Here is a 16,153-nt window from a genome sequence, read left to right as displayed (position 1 = left end):
AAAAAAGTAAATATTTGATAAAAAATTTGAGGATATATGATTTTCTCTCTGCATTCTTTCTTAGTGATATGGATCAGATGTTTGGGGTTTTTTTTAATGCAGTGTAGGCACACTCGTGATTTAGAAGCTCTGAGCACTTCCTTAGCAACACACATTATTTTTCTTCCCTTTATCACCTGAAAACAGTAGTATTTAGAACTAAAAGTATGACTAGTTATGAACAGCATTGTAATGTATCCGAGGCAACCAAAGGCCATGAGAATTATGCTGAACTACGACAGTAGTGATGCAAACAGTAATTAATGGGAAGAAATGTTATTATGAGTTCAAAGCTTGTCGGCAATGTTGATGTTTTTACATTGCTGTAAAACAAATACCAGAATGAGAGTTGGCAAAAGTTTTAGTAAGACATTACAGCATAACATGCAGAGATAGGCCTGAAAGGCTTGTCCCCTTATCAAACCTCAGTGCTGATGCAATCCAGCCTGGTTTAGTTCTGTACAAAATACAGTTTATTATAAAACACACAACAGAGACATGCAAATACAGCACACAAAATACAAATAAAACAAAGTAAAGTCCATCTTAAATGAACTGCACTTAACAACACGGAGGAAAAGACATACGTTGTTACTCATATTCTAATAAAAGAAACCTAACTATAGTGCTACAATATTAGATTTACAGCTTCAGGAAAGGTCAATCCAAAGCATCTCCACGATCAGCCTCACACCAACACTTCACTCCCAGTCCCAGGGTCCGGTGGGGCTTTCTTGCAGCCAACAAGAAGGGAAAGACATTTCAACATGAAGTTGAAATGGTGGAATTTTAAACAAAACGATGACAACCAGATGAACAGAGTAATTGTGGATATCGTTGGTGTATTGTACTTCCTACGATGTCCACACAGAAGTGGCTTTGGTGCCATAGTCACTAATTAATTTACAAAGTTCCTAGGCAAAAGGGAGAGGGTTTATGTAAAATTCCTCATAGCTGAGTACTAAACTAAGTAGTAATATTATTTATGAGATTTGTGTAAGACACAGATGCTAAGACAGTCAATTTTGTTCAGTAATTCAATTTTTAAAAAAAACTTCCTTTTTGTGTCTTTTGGCTGTGAAAATAATATGTGAAAATATCAGAAGCCTTGTTAACTGGTGTCCTCGTCAGCACTAATGATATTATAGGAGTCCGGGAAAAATCGACGCTTATTTCGTGACAGCCACCACCAGCCCCCAGCGCAACCCACCCCGTGTCCACCATTTCCTAGTGCTACCGGCAGGACAGGCGCCCAGCCCTCCTGTCAAGATGGCTGCCGCTTCTCCGGGCCGTTGGCGGACGGGGAGGAGGCCGCCGCCGCAGGCGGGCCGCAGCCCGGCGCTTAGCGCGGGCTCCCTGCCGCTGCCCAGGTGCCTCCAGCCTCCGTGCCGCAGGGCTGTCCCGGCAGCCGACGCAGCACCGCCGGGTTGTGCCGAGAGCCTCAGCGCGGTACCGGCGGCACAGGCGCCTTACGCAGCGTCCACGGCAGGGCAGGAAGGAGGCCGAGAAAGCCACGGCGCCGGCGGCTGAAGGCTGCTCGGCGACGGGGGGTGGCCGCAAGTCCGATGCAAGTCTCGCTGGGGCGTGCGGGGACACGCCGGTTAGCGAGAGGCAAACCCGAGGCCAGGGGCATGCGGGTTGCCCGGTTCGGCGTGGGGAGCAAAGGCGGGATAAAGAGCTGGGGCGTGGGGGACGAGCTCGTCTCCTCGGAGTAACGTGGAGGAGGCTGCGAGGGAGCAGGCAGGGCCATGAGACCGGGAGGGGAGGCGGGCAGGCAGCTCCCCGCGCAGCTCCCGCCGATCAGCCGGCAGAGGGGCGCGCCATTCCGTTCGATTTTGCGTGGGCCTGAGCTGCTTTTCCCAAGGTGGCAAACCCACAGCAGCAACCGTCCCGCGTGTCTCATCCACCGCGGGACTGCACCGCGGACTGCGGAGCTGGCGGAGGCAGAGACAGGGCGGCTCTGACAGGCCGTTTCGCGGCGCCGTTCTCCCCTGCCGCCGCGTTCTGCTGCATCACCGGGCAGCCTGGCGTTCCCTCTCGCGTCAGGCGGGCGGCGGAGCCGTCTGCGCCGCGCCTCTCACTGGAGCGCCCGGCATGGGGGAAGGGGAGGCGCAGGGAGGAAGCCGGAGCTGTCCGGGTGGCGAGTGACGGTGCGAAGGGCAGGGAGGTGCCGCAGCGCCTGACAGGCGCCGCGCCACCCTGCAGCGCCCTGGGAACGGCCGCCAGCCCGCCCACCCCCCCTCCCGAGCGAGCGCGTCCCCGCCGCTGACGCCCCTCGCCCCGCCCGCCCCGGAGCAGGCAGCCAGGCGAGCGAAGAGGCCCAGTAGGCGGGCCCCTCCCACCTTTCGACTGCGATGGTTGGGTGCCCCCGTCTGCAACTCTGATTGGCCATCCGGAAAAGCGGTTTGCGCCCATTGGCTGAGAGGTGGCCTCCAGTGAGCCGTGCGCAGAGTAGTGGGGAGGGGCGGGGTGATCCGGGGGGGGAGAGCGCGTGGGGCCGTGTGCAAACCGCGTGTGGCGCAGCCAGAAGGGACCCGGGAGCAGGCGGGCAGAGCCGGAGCGAGCGGGGCCTAGCGTCGTCCGGGCGGGCTACTGCCGCAGCGGGGTCGAGAGTCCGCAGGTAACTGCCGGGCCGGCCTCGGCGGTGAGGGGAGCTGCTGGGGCCGAGGGTGGGGAGCGAAGGCAGAGCGCGGAGGGATGATGGCGCTGGCGCACTCTGGCCTAGTGCGCGGGAAAGTGGCGCCGACCGGCCCGCCCGGGCTCGGGCGCGATTCCCTGGCCCGGCCGTCGGGGGTAGGGCGGAGGGAGGTGGATGGGGAGCGCCGCGGGGGGAGCGGGGCGCCGCAGGCCCTGCGAGGGCGGGCGGTGGCGGCGGGTGAGTCAGGCTCTGGCGGGTTCCGGGAGACGCTGAGGGAGCCTGCGCTGCTCGGGGGGAAGGGAGGCCGGGGCGCTGGGGCGGGGGTAGGTTATCCCGGGCCGCTCGGTCAGGCCGGGCGCCGCCCGGGATCAGTCTCCTGCCGAGCCCGCGGGCCGGCGGCGGCGCTCGGCCTGTTGGCCGGGGTCCGGCGGCGGCTGCGACGACGTGTCCTGCTGGCTAGGCCTGCAGCGCGGGGGCGGAGGGCGGTGTGGTAGTCGGGGGTAACGCTTCACGTGGCCGTCCCGGCGGTGTGGGGAGGGGAGCACCGCCTGGTCCGGCCTTAATGCGCGGGTTGGGGTGTGTGACTAACTTCCCTGTGGGTGAGCGGCTGCAGCAAGTTTGGGAGGGAGAAGATCTTGTGAGAGCGGGGACTGGGTGAAAGGTGGCTGAAATAAAATTGTTCTTCTTTTTCTTTTTTACTTTTTTTTTTTTTTAAATGTCTGCTAAACTTCTCTTTGCCGTGGCTGAGTGGGGAGCTGGCGGAGCGGTGGCGGCGGGGCCTTGGCCTGGGTGCACCACGTGGCTGCCCCACGTGTGAGGCTCTGCCGGAGACAAGAGGGTCGAGGTGTTGCAAGTATTTGTCTCCGACCACAGGCATGGATGGTGGCCTGCTCCAAATCCAAATGTGACCTATAAATGGATAGGAAAAATAGCCTGTGACATCTACAGATCATGGACTAGTGGAGCAGCCTTTTATTTAAGTTCCTGTCAGACGTAGTTCTTAAGAGATGTAGTTCTCGAGTAAGTGCTGTTACTCATTTAGTATCCAGGATTGTCATAAGGAATTATTAAACTTAATAGTGAGTTTTATTTTCATTTCAGCACTTAATAAGATCCCATTGCCATGCAGCGTTAGGGTTGCCTAGTCTATGTTCCTCGATGCAAACTTGCCTAGAGAAGCAGCCCTGCATCTGTCTTCAAAGTGAAGAGGTTAAATGAGTTCACCAGAGCTGTGCAACAGCCTTGCGAGTTACAGGCTTAACCTACCTTTTTTTTTAAACATAAAATTCAGCTCAGACATTAACAAAGTCAGTTTAAAAGTTTGCATGTTGCTGATGTTGTTTATGTCTCTAAGTTTAAAATTTTGTACAGACAGCAATAAAAAATAAAAGGGGAAGATGATAGAATATGCATATTTGGTAGATAATCTATAGTTTCTCCCACTCTGTATTAACTAGTATGGGTAGGCAGCAAGTGCTATAGAGTCACTTTCTGATGAACTTTTGCTCTCCCTCTGATCTGTGTCCACAAAGCTATCCAAGAATTACTAGTCTAATGGAAGTCATGATGTCTTTTTGACCTGGCTTCTGGCCCCTCAGTAGGGATCTAAGTTTTTGAGTTTTAGTTAATGTTCAGCATTCTTGGATCAGCTTGGCTGTGGAATGTATTGAGGGGACCCAAATGGAGTGTAGGGCTTGGCTTTCCACTTCTGCAGGTTTTCTTGATGCTTCAAACTACTTCCTTTCAGAATTGGGAGTATTGCTACCTGGTGGTCAGAATACTTAATTTTGTAGCTTTTCTAGTGAGGACAAAAGCCGGGGACAGGAGCATCACTGACTCTCTCTGTAGCATGTTTTCAGGTTACAGATGTGGAAATTCAACCAGCTGAATACTGAGTAGCTTTGGTGACAGTCATGTGTCCTGTGTTCAAGAATTCTCAAAACATGCTTCTTGGGAAATAAAAACTCAAGAGGAAACATTTCTCTTTAAATGACTAATATTTTGACTTCTCTTTTGAAATGAAATGCTACGGCTTCTGTCAGCAGTCCTTTCTGCCTTTCTATTCCTTTATCTTATAGGAAAGCAAAGCTATGCTTCCTGTTACACAGGGTTTTTGCCATGTTCAGGCTGGCTCTGCACTGGCTTGTCAAATTCAGGCGTGGTATTTTAGGTTGGTCACCAACAGCCTGGAAAGAAACTGCTGATTTCTCAACGTATATGCCTCTTTGATACAGCTAACTTGCCAGAGAGCTACTAAGTATGCTGGCTTTAGCCGTGGTTTTATCTAGTCTGTTTTTTGATTGGAGGAGTGAAGTCCTGTTAATACTGAATGGAAGTGATACTTGTAGAACAAAAGAAGCACCTGGTAAGTATAATGAAGATAATTGCCCCTATATAATTGCCCCTATATTGGGCTGTTGAACGCTAAGGAACTGCTAGTATCTAGAAGAATTGTGAGTAATCTTAGAGGTGAAGTTCAGCTTCCTTTCTACTATGAGGAGCCCAAGTTAGTTTTCCTTTTGTTAAAACAAGGTCTTCCTCAGAGGGCATCTAAGCTAAAAGCCATAAAATAAGGAGTATTACTGTGGAGCTTAGTGGTAGTTCTTTCCATCATCAGGTCTAGATGGGTTACTAAAGCAGACTTGGATATTGTTGAATCTTGTGCAGGCTAAAGATTAATAGCACCTCTCCTGTTTTAGAAGTTTTGAATGTGTGTTAACTGTAAAGCCATAGAAAGACATGATCTTCAACTTAAAAGTTTGATACAAGAAATTTTGATGTTTCTTGTATCACTAGAGGAATCACAAAGAACCTTTGTCACTTTGAAGTTTTGTGCTAAAGTTGCACTCAAAACCTTGAAATCTGACCTAGGAAACGACTGGTGGCACCTCTCACTTGGATCTTTGAGCTATTCTCAGCCCATGATCTTTAGCAGTAGGGCAATTGTACAGAACAAAGTCTAAAATTCATTCTTAATTATGTTTTGCTGAATAGCTGTGAGGTGATTTATTTCAGCTTCAAACTACAGCTGTGGAGCTCTGTAGAAGGAGCTCAGGTAAATGGCTACCATCTATCTTCAGTAGAAAGGTAAGGTTTGAGGCAACTAGACTTGTGTTTCTTCACAAGTTTTGGAATCTAGTCTATGAGGCAGTGGCTTAGTATTTGACCTGGCTCAGAAATGGTAGATGAGGCCGTAGTTCTTACTTGTTTTCTATTATTACTTTTCCTGTCCTGGTGAGGTAAAAATCCAGTTCTGGGATGTAAAGGGGGAGGGGAAAGCTGCTTTGTACAACACATTTGAACTGTAGAAAACACTGACAGATGTGACTGAGTGAAAACTTTCCAAGAAGACTTAAACAAATACCCTTCTTGCAGAAGGCTTACTTAAGGTGGCCTTGATAGATAAAAGGAACTGCTGGAAACTGGCCTGTGATGACAAAATGGAGGAGTATTGACTAATAGAGGAGAATTTGAACTTGGGCGGTTTTTACTGTACTCATTTTTTTCTCTCTCTTGGAAGTAACTGAAAAATGTAATGGTGTCCAAACTGCTTGGAGGCTGTCCATTTAAGGACTTGTCTTCTGAACTAGCCTTTTCTGGATATTGCTTCTTAAAGGTGGCTGTGGCTTTATCTGAAAACTAAATAGTTACATTGGGTTTTAAAACAGTTTACACCAGTGGGGAATTTTGTCCTGTGTAAGGCTTCTTAGAATGTGGGGCAAGTAAAACCAGTGTCAGCTGCATCCACCTCTAGCTGGTGAACTTGTATTCAGTTTCAGATCCTTTACAGGAAGAATGCATAAGTTAAACATTAAAATACTGGTGAAGAGAAATTCCAGGCAAACTGTTTGGTACTTTCATATACTTAAGGTATCTGAAGATGGAGCAGCGTGCTTTGTAATCATACTTCTGTGGCAGCTGTAACCTTCAAATATCTGAGTTCAGGGGAAAAGGGGGCCTCCTGAAGATAAAGGTTTTTAAACAAATTTCTCAAATAATCTTGAAGGATGGTTGTGCAGAGACTGGTTTTTGACTTTAGATTTCTTACTCGGTTTGCATAATCGTACTTTGCCAACTTGCTATATACCAGAGGAAAAGAAACTTTGGGTTTTCCTCTTGAAGGAGCAGTTAAAAAGGAAGCAACTTTGAATCAGATGTAAAACTTCTCTTTTCAGATTCCTTTGGGGCAGTGAGTAGTGATCATGGAGATCCTGACCCTGACTGGCAGGTTGACAGACTAGATACAGGCTGACAGATTAATCTTAGTATAAAAACTTTTCCACTGTGTATCTAAAGCAGGTCTAGCTCACCTATTAAATATTTGTCTTTTCCTATATGTTAACCTAACTGGTTATGTTAGGTTCTTCATCTGGGTAACTGCTTGCAGTATTCAATCCTGTCACTTCATGTTGTAGTCTCAAGTTCATGGTTTGGAATGAAATTCTGGTAGTTGTTACTATCTGTAAAGATGTATTGCAATTCTGTTACAGCTGTTGGCCTACTGTTCTGCTCTTTTTAACAGGTCTTATGTTGCTGTTCTATAATGTTTTAATCTGAAGACTTTTTTTTGAGTTGCAAGTTGAGTGAAGAATCTTGGTATATAATTCAGAGACCCAATCTTGTCCCGTTTGAAATTAAAAGCAGCACCAACTATTGTGCCTGAGCTCAGCTCCTGCAGTTGGCTTTGCCTGTGTTTTTCCTGTTCTGCAGTGTCAACATGGTTGCTATGAAAACAGGCATAAACAATAGCACACTGAGTGCCAGCTGCTGCCACCATAGTAGACAGCTCTTTACCCTCGGGCGTCCTACTAAGTAAAATCTTGAACACTGCAATGAAGCAGAGAAGACCGGGTTATGTGTAAAATCAAAGTATATCTCTTAAGTGCTCAGACAGCCAGTTGTTTTATTTTTGTTAATATCTGTTTAAGATCTGCTTACATCCTTTCATTGCAGAACTTCTGTGCTGAAGATGATTGGAGAGAGGGGAACTGTTTTGAGGGAGGAGTGGTTACAAAGCCACAGTAAATTTTTCAACATTGGAGTACTTTAAAAATAACTAAATAAAAATTTGTGTTTAGATATACACTCTCCATTTAAGAGCTAAATGTCAGGATGCTAATTCTGGTTCCTTCTTGAGGTCATGTGTTGTTCTTACTGCTTCTGTAGTGGCTTTCTTCAAGATACAACTCATGAATGTTTCTGGTAATTTGGAATGCTGGATGGTTTGGAGGGGAGGGAAGCATTCTGTAACATAAATAAACTGTAGGGTTACAGGAGGATTATCTTGATGGGGCATCAGGTAAACTGACGAAACATACCAGATAATGATTCTGCTTCTGTTGGGTTAAGAATAATGAATTGGGAGAGAGCATGTGAAGTATTTAAACTTAAGGAGACTTCATCAAAACAAAGCTTGACATGTATTTTTAAACTAGTGTACTTTAAACTTGTCTTCAAGCACACTTTAAAAAAGGCTCCAATTTAAATGTTTAACTTCCTTATTATTTTATTTCTAGTTGTAGAAGTCATGTGTAACTGTTCTACAGCTTAGGGGAGTTATGGTACTGTGACTGCGGTCTGTTTAATCTCCCCCATCCTAACCGCTGCTTCAGTGGCCTGTGGCAGACTGACTTTCCTGCTCAGTGAAACGTATACATCTATTCCCCAATACGGGCAAAAGAAGTGGTTTATACTGTCTCTGACAGGCATGCCTGTCTGATGTTTCCCTAGCATTCTAAGGATGTTTTCCAAGTTAGCCTTCTAAATATCTGGCAAGTGTCTGGTGTCTTTTAGGGAAGCCAAATGTCTCAAACATTTTCTTTCATGTAAACCTGGGAGCAAAGTATGCATCCTGAGCTATAGGTCAATATATTGAAGTTGTAATTCTTGTTTCTTGGAGTTTAACTATTTAAGTCATAGAAGAACCTAAGTCTTCAAATGTTAAGCTAATACTCTAAGGCTTTAGGTTTGATACTGCCTGTGCTTACAATTAGCTTCCAGAATGAAGCTTGATTAGTCAGTAGGAGTAGTAGCTGCCAACCAGACACTTCAAGAGAAAGTGTAGCAGCTACCAAGAAGAAATAATTTGTAGAGAGTAGTAGCTGGCTTTTGAGTTTAACTCTGAGGAATAAGGAAGAAGGTGCGTTACTGAAAGAGAACAACAGTAAGGCTGCTTAAAGGGGTCTACTTTTTTCCCCACTCCTAAGCATTTTGTAAGTTTTTGAAGCAAAGACTGGCTATAGAAACTAATTAGAGGAAAAGATATGTAGTAAACCATTTCTTTGGTTTACAGTTGGACTCGATCTTAAATGTCTTTCACAGCTTAAATGATCTGTGATTCGGCTGTTCAAAGCTGCCTTACTCCAAGCAAAGCAGAGGCAAACTTTTCTTTCATACAGTGGTTTTAATGGTCATGATCAGATATTGTACAAGAAAGTATTGAGTTAGGCAGAAGTCCTGCTTGGTTTTCATTGCCTTTGCTGGGAGGGTGGGAAACCTCTAAATCTCTTATTTTAATGTAGCCTTTGGCTGGGGGAGGGGAAGGTATTCTAAAAATGTTTTTCTTTCTCAGGCAGGTAATCTGCAGCCATGAGCAGCAATGAATGCTTCAAGTGTGGACGTACTGGCCACTGGGCTCGGGAGTGCCCTACTGGAATTGGCCGTGGTCGTGGGATGAGAAGCCGTGGTAGAGGTGATTGATCCCTGTGGTTTTCAGTACTTGTATAGTAAGATTTTTAGCTGACTGTTCCGAGTAGTGTGTAAAGCTGGCTTTGTTAGTCTGAACAAGTTAGGACGCACATTGGTAATAAATTTCGCTGGTTCTTACCCCTGCATAAGAATTTTGCCAGGGGCCTCTGAGAGTGAAGTTAACTTGTTAATTCAGCTGGCAGTGTCCTTGATTAGCTGTTCAGAATATTCTTAACTTAATCCTTAAGCCTTTTTTTCTCCTCGTACCCATTTCAAGCAGGCTTCCAGTTCATGTCTTCATCTCTCCCGGACATCTGTTACCGCTGTGGTGAGTCTGGCCATCTTGCCAAGGACTGTGATCTTCAGGAGGATGGTAAGTATCACTAAATATTCTATCTCTTCAATCACGTGGACAGAGATCTCTGGTTGAAGAGAAGGATATGGTACACTGATTATGTTTCATTGGAAACAAGCTGTACATGTCCTTAGCTAGAAGCATGCTACATCTCACTTTACCAAGGTTTTATAGTCTTGTTTGGTATGTTTTTCTTATTGTGGAAGCCTGCTATAACTGCGGTAGAGGTGGCCACATTGCGAAGGACTGCAAGGAGCCGAAGAGGGAGAGAGAGCAGTGCTGCTACAACTGTGGCAAACCTGGCCATCTGGCTCGTGACTGTGACCATGCAGATGAGCAGAAGTGCTATTCTTGTGGAGAGTTTGGGCACATTCAAAAAGACTGCACCAAAGTGAAATGCTATAGGTAAGAACTGACGAGAAAGAACTGCAAAATGTACCTTAAGTGAGATGCATTCTGTATCTAATTTTGGTTAGGAAATTAAGTTTAAACTTTGACCAGGTAGCTTGTTTCTTTAAACTGTTTACCTACTGTTGTTCAAAAATAAGACTTAAACACCTGTTAGCAAAGTCAAGTAATAAATTCATTGATGGATATCTCCAGATGGACAGAAAAATGCAGATGTTAAATCACTTAAGCTGTACAGGAGAAAGGGTCATATCTTTTTGCAGAAGGTAACAGGAAGTACTTGCTTGTAGCACAAACTTAAAGTAGGGTTGGGTACCCTGTATCTTATGCTGGAACTAACAAACTCCAGCTGTACAAATTGGCTGACTGGCACAGCCAACACCAGCAGGAATATACTTAAGTCTTGGTTATAGGAACTGCATACATAGGAACATGCAGATGTTCAATCAGCTTGAAATGCCAGCTTCAAAATGCTGTCTGGCTTTTCGAATGCAGGCCTGTACCAGAAACAGTGCGTTCGTGAATGCAGTATTCTTCACCCCCACCAAGGTTCCCTTCTGTGGAGGAAGGAGAGAGAATATGGTGCATTTCAGTTAAAACTAATTACTCTCAAAACAAGCCTAAACTGCAGACAGAAGCATAGGAGCAGGCAAAACCTCATACACAGTAAAAAACCAAAACTTCTGTATTTGATGTACTGTGGTTTTGGCATATACGGCGATCAATGTGAGTCGATCAGTTGGGGAACAGTTCCTGCCTCTGGTGAAGACAGAAACTTGCCTCATGTCAAAGAATTCTGGAACACTGAAGCAGAAGTCTTGAATGCAGAACTAGTGTTGCATGAGATTTAAGTAGATAATGTACTTGACAGACTAGGGTTGCTTTTCTGAGTAACTGTTCTGGATGACTTTGATAAAAATCATTTGCTTTTTCCAGGTGTGGTGAAACTGGCCATGTAGCCATCAACTGCAGCAAGACCAGTGAAGTCAACTGCTATCGCTGCGGCGAGTCAGGGCACCTTGCACGGGAATGCACAATTGAAGCTACAGCCTAATTATTTTCCTTTGTCGCCCCTCCTTTTTCTGATTGATGGTTGTATTATTTTTCTCTGAATCCTCTTCACTGGCCAAAGGTTGGCAGATAGAGGCTACTCCCAGGCCAGTGAGCTTTACTTGCCGTGTAAAAGGAGGAAAGGGGTGGAAAAATCAACTTTCTGCATTTAACTACAAAAAATGTTTATGTTTAGTTTGGTAGAGGTGTTATGTATAATGCTTTGTTAAAGAACCCCCTTTCCGTGCCACTGGTGAATAGGGATTGATGAGTGGGAAGAGTTGAGTCAGACCAGCAAACCCTCTCTGGATTACATGGAAGTGATCCTATGCAGGAGGAAAGAAATTCTGGAAGTGTCTAAACTTCCTCATAACTTTAATTTTATTGCAATGGCCTTGGATTGTCTGACCTCAGTAGCTGTTAACACCAAGTAATATCTGTATCAGGCCCTACCTAGAGCATATAGCTGAGTGGGAGTAAACAAACAAGATGCACATGCCTGTTAATGGCCATGAGAGAGAGAGAGAGAAATCAGGAATAAACTTAAAAGTAACAGTAATTCAGTCAATGAATGTTCATGTTGGAGATACAGAACGTAATGGGAAGCTTTTGAATAAATATTTCAAAGTAAATCTGAAACCCAGACATCAGTGCTCATAGCATATACAATTTGGAGCTATTCAGGAGTTGCAAATAAATGCATTTTCACAGAAATCAAGATGTTATTTTTGTATACTATATCACTTAGACAACTGAGTTTCATTTGCTTGTAATCAGTTTTTAAAGTAAGATGGTAAAAGCAATTGAAGTCCTAGAACATAGAAAATGTAATTTTAAACTATCAATAAAGCTGGAGGAGGAAGGGGAGTTTGGCTAAAGTTCTTTTTGTTTATTTTTGGTTTTCATGTACACAGTGCAAAGTAACATATTAAAAAGGGGTATGTGGAGGTATAAAATGTTTAGTTTGGACTTTTCTTTTGTACTGTCTTATGTTAAGTTTCCATCCGGTAGCATCAAACCGTAAATACATTAAGTATGCAGTCCTCCTTCCAGACTATTGCATATCTGCATATGTTCGTGTGAATGGATTGTGTGGTCTTGGAGTGGGCTTGTTTCATTTGTGCTGATGCAGTTAAAGCATTTCTTTAAAGAAATTGTTGAAGAAGGCACAAAAGTTGAAGGCACAGTGAGTTCCAAATCTGGAGTAGTTTAATAGTCTGTTAGCAGTACTTCAGCCTTCACAGATGTCATTACACAAAGAACTATTATTTAAACTGTCTAGTATTACAAGTACTTCCCATTCCCATATGTTGTTGTACTATGTTGATTGACTAAGGGTTAGTGAAGTTACTCTCTGTGTCAGCTCCCTTGTCATCTGTGTATCTCAAGCACATCCGCTTAGTAAGTGAGTAAAGTCATCCTGATGTGCAAGGAAAAACAAGGGCAGGAGTCCTGACTGATCAGTGTTTCACCATAAGGCACAATTGTAGAAGGCATGTCTTTCACATTGGTGTTCAAGGCAACTAACAGCAGCTTCAGCTGGAGTACCTTGTGAGCTTTTGGCTGTCTTCAGGAGCTCTAGCAGATCATATAGAATCTGTCCAGGTATGATCAGGGATAGTGTACTGTAGTCAGTTTGTGTTTGCACCTTCACACACAAACTAAAGGCTTTCCTTACTTTCAAGTCCTGAAGTGTTTTTCATAGGCTATGTATGCTATAGTGGTGAAAAAATGGCCTGTGATGTTGGGATGATTGCGTGTGGATCCCTTTAGAGAGAGGGGAGGTACCAGACTGATCATCTACAGCTATGCTAGAGTAAAACTAAATGGGCACTATTACTTGTCTTCTAGGGCTGTGTTATAATTCACCAGTTAAGTATCACATTAACATTTTCCTTTGGAAGCAAGGCTGTTAAACATGACACAGTCATGCAGTAATGCTGCTGAAGGTTGTGGTCTTCCAGGAACAACTTAAGCCTGTGGCTTTGAGCAGACTATAGCACATAGGTGAGACTTACAGAAGAGCAGTAAGAATGCCTCAGTTGATGAACAAGAAGATCCCAATGAGGAGTCTTCACAGTTTCAAACACTCCCAGGTAAAGCAGGAATATTGCCTGATAATCTTAGTGTTACTGTTTCAGGAAATCTGGTATCTAATGTGTGTGTCCAAGAAAATGTGTGATTGCCATAGCAATCTAGAGTTCCTTAACATTTCAGGAAATAAAGACTTATAAAGAACTAAAGTTTTCAGCCTGGGTTTGATGTTCAAAGCTTGTGGAAAACATTGAGCCATAGTTCAGGGAGAAAAAGAAGATTCTGGTGAGAATACTAAGTACCAGGTAGCTAGAGCCCTGATCACTTGGCTGGCAGCAGCCAACCTGAGCAGGCTTTAGACAGGCTGAGTTGGTACTGCTGCAGAGATGGAAGGAAATGGGCTGTTGAAGAAGTCTGTATTTGAAGCACTTATAGAGGGAATATTCTTGTACTGCTTTGCCTAAGCAGAAGAAAATGCTGAGTATTTGCTTCTGCCTGGTCAGTGTGATGTAAAGATGTAGAAGGCAGGTTCTACGGAGTATAAAACCAAGATGAGATGGTGACTGCTACTGCAATGGGTCATGATTTTTTGGCAGGATGCCTTTTGTCCAACCTATTTGGTGAAGAACAAAGCTTTTCAGCTCTTGTGGAACTAAGGGGTGGGGAAGAGATTCTTGCCTGAGTTGTGTGGGGTTTTTTGAGTGTGGGGTGTGTGTGTTTGGTTTTGATTTTTTTTTTCTTTTGAATAGCTGCTGTTGGAGCATGAATGTACTTTTGAGTCTTAAACATTGCTAAAACCCATGTAAAATCCACAGTTGAAATAAGTGCGTTGTCTTGGGATAGTATGGATAGCCTAATCATAGCATATTCTTGTTCAGTCTTGTGGTAGGTTAGTATGGATTAACTGAATCTTTGCGTATAATTATCTTAGTTAAACAGTAATAAAGCTTAAAGCTCTGTGATTACAAAGACCTGAAAGTCTCTGGGACTTAACCTGTAGCTAAAAAAAATGCTGTGTCAAAGACCTGCAGTACTGGTGATGTCTGTAGTCTACTTTTCCATTCCTGTAGAACTTGACGATCAAGCTTGGTTATGAAGATCCTGCAGCTACTGCCTCTTAATACTCTGGTGCTTAAATGCTTTATTATCACTGAATAATTCTTGTGTGTCTGAAAAGTAGTATTGTTCTCTGAGAATTACCTTTTTTTTTTTTTTCAACAAAGAAAATGGGATTTGAAAGCTGAGAAATTCAAACCAGTAAATTCAAAAAGGAGAAAATTACTCCAGCTGAGGTATCTCTTCCTAGTCATCTTTCTGTAGAGAACTGTTCAGAATATTGATGCTGCTGCTTCTGTTCTGAAGTTAACAAGATGCATGAGCAAATACTGATTTCAGAAACTGGGGACTTTGAAAAATCAAACCTAATATTTCATTTGTTCCATGTTAATCTTTTTCACTAACACTGAAGCATCTCCTCATTTGTTTCAAAGACCAATCCCCTGATGAACTCCAGTGTAATGGTTTTCATAGATCTGGTAGATTATATGGGTCAGGAAGGCAAAGAGATAAATGTGTAATAGATTATTTTCTACAAACAGGGCTTTCTGAAGGGCTAGCATTTTCTGGAAGGGGAATTTTTATTTTATTAAAACTATTGGGAGTCATTGAATAAATCCTCACTGAAAACCAGTCTTCCCAGTGTGGTTTTTAGACCAACTGCAAGGGTTTGATGTAATGGCTCCACTGACAATGGGATGTGCATGGCAAAATACAGGTGGCTTTGGTCAGTAGGCTATAGAGTTCTGGATGACAGGAGAATCTGTTGGTAGAGGTGGCAAGGCATATTGCGTAGGTTTCAGATGCTGTGGGAATTTATCTGTATGGATCTTCCCATTAAAGGCCATGTTGGCTGAACACAGGAGGCTGGTCTGTGTGCCAGCATTTCTAAATCCATCTCTTGTAACGCTGTTGCTATGTGGGAAGTCTTGAATGTGATGTATGAAATGCCTGCAAAAAGTACGTTTCCATTCGTTAAGTGGAGAAACTAAGTGTGTGGAAGAATACAAAAGTATTTTTTACTGCCTTATATTAGTAATTTTTTCTTTAATTTTGTGAACTGGAGGCGCTGCAGTAACACTACAGAAGATAAGTATTGGATCTCTTTTCCAGAATGGCTGGATGTTCCAAATACAGGGGAAGCAAAAATGTTGGACTAGAGCACTGTGCAGAAATACTCGGATTTAAAGAGAAATACTTAGAAGTTTCAAATTATTAGCAGGAAAAATAGTTACAGTTTTCCGTAAGACTAACAAATTATTGTGCAGTACAAAATTTTGTAGCTGGGAATTTACAATTTTGCACATCACCTACTTGGAGTACGAGTATTTTGAAGCTTGTGAGCCAGGCAAACTAACTTATGTCTGTGACTCCTTTAGCCTGTAAATCATTTCAACAGATGTCATGCATTGGTTCCCGTTGGCTGCTCAAAGCACAAACGGGCGTGCTTACTTGGTGTAAATCCACTCACACCTGTGTAAGAGCGTTGTATTTTCTGAGCTGTACCCGAGGTCTGTACCTGACCGCACGCTGTCCTTGGTGAACAAAGCCAAGACCCTCAGGAAACTGCTGACGCTACATCATGCGGCACAGACATTTGCAGTCTTGAAGTACAGAATCATTTTCACAAACCGTAGGCTGTGAACAGCGGTATGCGTAAAACCGTGCCAGGGGACAGCTTTGAATTCTCGGTGTACGAAGCGGTGCAGAAGAACGCAGATTTCTCCGACCCTGTGTAGGACCGCGGCATCTTTGGAAAGCAATACGACAGAAAGTTCAACGTCATTTGTAGACGGACGAGACGCGGCGACGTTCTTCTCCGGTTGCGGGGGTGCGCGGCGGGCGGCACGCGCCGTCACCGCGGGACCCTTCCGCACGGGGCGGAT

The 16,153-nt window shown here is 44.4% G+C and overlaps 1 protein-coding gene across 3 annotated transcripts; it reads left to right on the top strand.

Moving 5' to 3' along the window:
• Positions 1-3,705: 3,705 nt before the first annotated feature.
• CNBP (CCHC-type zinc finger nucleic acid binding protein) lies at positions 3,706-14,424 on the top strand. 3 transcript variants are annotated; one of them, XM_009482820.2, is made up of 4 exons: positions 3,706-9,368; positions 9,645-9,735; positions 9,918-10,124; positions 11,064-14,424. In XM_009482820.2, the coding sequence occupies exons 1-4, from the start codon at positions 9,266-9,268 to the stop codon at positions 11,179-11,181; spliced, it is 519 nt and encodes a 172-aa protein (XP_009481095.1). In that variant the 5' UTR covers positions 3,706-9,265; the 3' UTR covers positions 11,182-14,424. The 3 variants fall into 3 exon arrangements, with proteins under 3 accessions (XP_009481095.1, XP_009481097.1, XP_009481096.1); XM_009482822.2 differs by having other exon boundaries at positions 9,645-9,737; positions 9,926-10,124; XM_009482821.2 differs by having other exon boundaries at positions 9,642-9,737; positions 9,926-10,124.
• The last annotated feature ends 1,729 nt before the right edge of the window (positions 14,425-16,153 follow it).

This window comes from Pelecanus crispus, chromosome 7 (assembly GCF_030463565.1).
Source record: "Pelecanus crispus isolate bPelCri1 chromosome 7, bPelCri1.pri, whole genome shotgun sequence".
Classification (NCBI taxonomy): Eukaryota; Metazoa; Chordata; class Aves; order Pelecaniformes; family Pelecanidae; genus Pelecanus; species Pelecanus crispus.
The sequence above is the reverse complement of the archived record's forward strand: the minus strand, read 5'-3'. Positions and strand labels throughout refer to the sequence as shown.

Excerpts from the sequence above, each read along its gene's own strand:
- CNBP (XM_009482820.2), top strand. The coding sequence starts at position 9,266 with ATGAGCAGCAATGAATGCTTCAAGTGTGGACGTACTGGCCACTGGGCT. Across the intron at positions 9,736-9,917 it reads GACTGTGATCTTCAGGAGGA|TGTGGAAGCCTGCTATAACT; the intron begins TGGTAAGTATCA and ends TGTTTTTCTTAT. Across the intron at positions 10,125-11,063 it reads ACCAAAGTGAAATGCTATAG|GTGTGGTGAAACTGGCCATG; the intron begins GTAAGAACTGAC and ends TGCTTTTTCCAG.